Source organism: Nannospalax galili, unplaced genomic scaffold (assembly GCF_000622305.1).
Source record: "Nannospalax galili isolate Female #2095 unplaced genomic scaffold, S.galili_v1.0 scaffold875, whole genome shotgun sequence".
Lineage (NCBI taxonomy): Eukaryota > Metazoa > Chordata > Mammalia > Rodentia > Spalacidae > Nannospalax > Nannospalax galili.
In genome coordinates this window covers 416,237-418,874 of record NW_008337059.1, presented here as the reverse complement: position 1 = coordinate 418,874, position 2,638 = coordinate 416,237, and the positions used below count along the sequence as shown (strand labels likewise).

Below are 2,638 nucleotides of genomic sequence, written 5' to 3'. Positions count from 1 at the left end.
AGCCGACACCCTCTTCTGGCCTCTGTGGGTATTGCATCCACAAGTTGTCTTACATGCCTGCAGTCAAAACATTCATACACATTTTTTTAAAAAAAGAATGCGGCTGGAGAGATGGCTCAGTGGTTAAAGGTAGGTATTGCTCTTGCAGAGGACTTGAGTTAGTTCTCAGCACCCATGTTGGGCAGCTCATAACTGTTTTCAACTCCATTCCAGGGGATATGATACCCTCTTCTGGCCTCTCTGAGCACCTGTACTCACATGCACATAAACACACACACTCATACACACACACATAATTTAAAAAATAATCTTAAAACCCCATAGAGCACATTGAAAGCCCCACGTGTGAAGTCTCATGCACCACCTGTGAGGCTTGGGTAAATCAAAACCTCTCCCAGCTTCCCTATCAAATAGAGGTGATCCTTGCACTGCCTACTTCCCCAATTTGTCAGAACCAAATGAGATCACACATGCTCAAGTATCATGTAAAAAAGTTAATGTAGGTACATGCCTAGCATTCATGAGGCTGAACACCTAGTACCAATATAAGGATTAAAAAATAAAGTCAAATGACATATTGTCACACCATCTTCAGGCTGCAGCTTCAATGAATAATTCCAATTCTGCAACCATATTAGGAAATAAAGTGCCACATGTAAATTCTCAATGCTCAGGAAGAGCCCAGAATTGGAGCAAGAGAGCAACAATTCTGTAGGTCATTCCTACCTGCAGGAAGAGGCACTGATGGGATGAAGTGTACACTTGCTAGGTTAGGGGCTGCTTAGGTCCCATGTTCAGGCATCAGACAGATTCCTTGAAGACTACTTCTTAAACTAGAGGAACAGGATCTTACACTCTTAAATCACAAAAGTCAGAACAGAAAGTACAAGCATACCCACTACGCCTTCCTTAGGGTCCCTTGATTTACACTTCAAGTCAAGAACAGCTGACAGCATTGCACTTCTCCCTTTGCAAGACAAACCCAAAAGAACTGTTTAAAGACTTTTTCCTTTATTAGGAAACCAGGGGAATGTGCTGCTTATCCCTCTGCAACAGTCTAGAGAAGGTCACCAGGCCCAGGATGGAGAGACTGTCAGAGGTGCTAGGGTGAACTTGCTGCACTTGCTGAGGGCTCAGAAGGAAGGAGGTGGTGGCAACGGAGGTTGGCAAGAACTGGTGTGAGCCAACACAGGAAGAGCTCTCTCCCTTCCCTCCAGCTCTACTCAGGCTGGAGCATGCCAGGAGACAGAGCATGTGCTGAAGAGGCAGGATGCAGCCGTGCTGTCTGACCCTGGCTTTGCTGAGCACTTCCTTACTTGCCTGACCTCCATTCCTCTTGTCGTTTAGTGATTAGGTATTTGAAGAACTCATACACAGACCATGCGATGGCTGTGGAGGGGATCTGGTAAATTACTCTAGCCTGAACCCCTCGGAAATAGGCAGTCACCCCGCCTACTTGATATACCGTCCTGAAGGCATTAGCCATGCCTGTGATGTGTCCTGTAATGTTTGAGTTCAAAGCCAGGGATTCCTGGGTGTTGAGCAGGGTCTTGCAAACGTCCAGTGGGGTTGTGGCAGCGGCAGCTACAGCTCCTGCACAGGCTCCGGACAGGACGTGAGAGCTGGGGTTGTACCGTCTCTGAGGGTTAAAGTGCTCCTGCAGGAACTCATAGGTCATGAAGTGAATGGCTTGGAAGGGAACGTTCATGGTCAGCTGCGTTGTATAGCTGCGATAAAAGGCCCCGGCCCCTTCATTTCGCCACACGGCCCGTACACAGTCTGTCACCCGGTGGTATGGTGAGTTGTACATCTGCATCCTCTGCTTGATCACTGGGAGTGCCATTAAGTAGAATGAGGAGGAGGAGGAGGAAAATGGCAGCAACCAATTCAGGGTCCAAAGTCAGCAGATCAGCCAATGGAATGGAAAGAGAAAAAAGGGCAAGTGAGTTTTCTGCCAACCTAACAGTCCATGTTTCCCTTATTTCAAGGGACCAGGTAGGCAAAGGATTGGCAAGAAATTATAAAAAGTGCCAATTCCCAATAGAGTTTCTTTAAAAGAACAATTGGCACACAGTATAGCTATGCTTTTTTGTTTGTTTTTAAATATTTATTATTTTTATTTTATATGTATGAGTGTATTTTATGTGTATGCATGTATTACCTGCATGTAGGTAAGTGCACCCGTGTGGTGCAATGCCTGCGGAGGACAGAAGAGGCTGTTGGATCCCCTGGAACTGGAGTTACGGACAGTTGTTAGCTGCCATGTGGGTGCTGGGATTCGAACCCGGGTCTTCTGCAAGAACAGTCAGTGTTCTTAACCATTGAGCCATCTCTCCAGCCCCTAGCTATGGTTTAATACCCATAGAGACCCTCTGTGAAAGTTACCTTAACCTTTCACAACTCCCAACAACAGACGATTCAGTGGCAGTGACCATAACAAACTCGAAGCCCTGGCCAGCCTATTGCTCGGGTGTGACAGGAACGCTGAACTCTAAAATTGTGAGGGGAGGTTAAAAAAAAATGCTACCAAGAAGAAAACACAAGTCAGGTGTGGTGCTTTAATCCCAGCACTCAGGAGGCAGAGGAAGGCAGAGCTCTGTGAGATCAAGGCCAGTCTGGTCTACATATCGAGTACTAG

General features: G+C 46.6%; 1 protein-coding gene across 1 annotated transcript in view; it reads right to left on the bottom strand.

Moving 5' to 3' along the window:
• Positions 1–989: 989 nt before the first annotated feature.
• Slc25a28 (solute carrier family 25 member 28) overlaps positions 990–2,638 on the bottom strand; it is an 11,318-nt gene continuing 9,669 nt past the window's right edge. Inside the window, exon 4 of the mRNA XM_008831941.3 lies at positions 990–1,830. Coding sequence (XP_008830163.1) covers positions 1,313–1,830 — 518 coding nt within the window. The 3' untranslated portion in view covers positions 990–1,312. The remainder of the gene's footprint in view (positions 1,831–2,638) is intronic.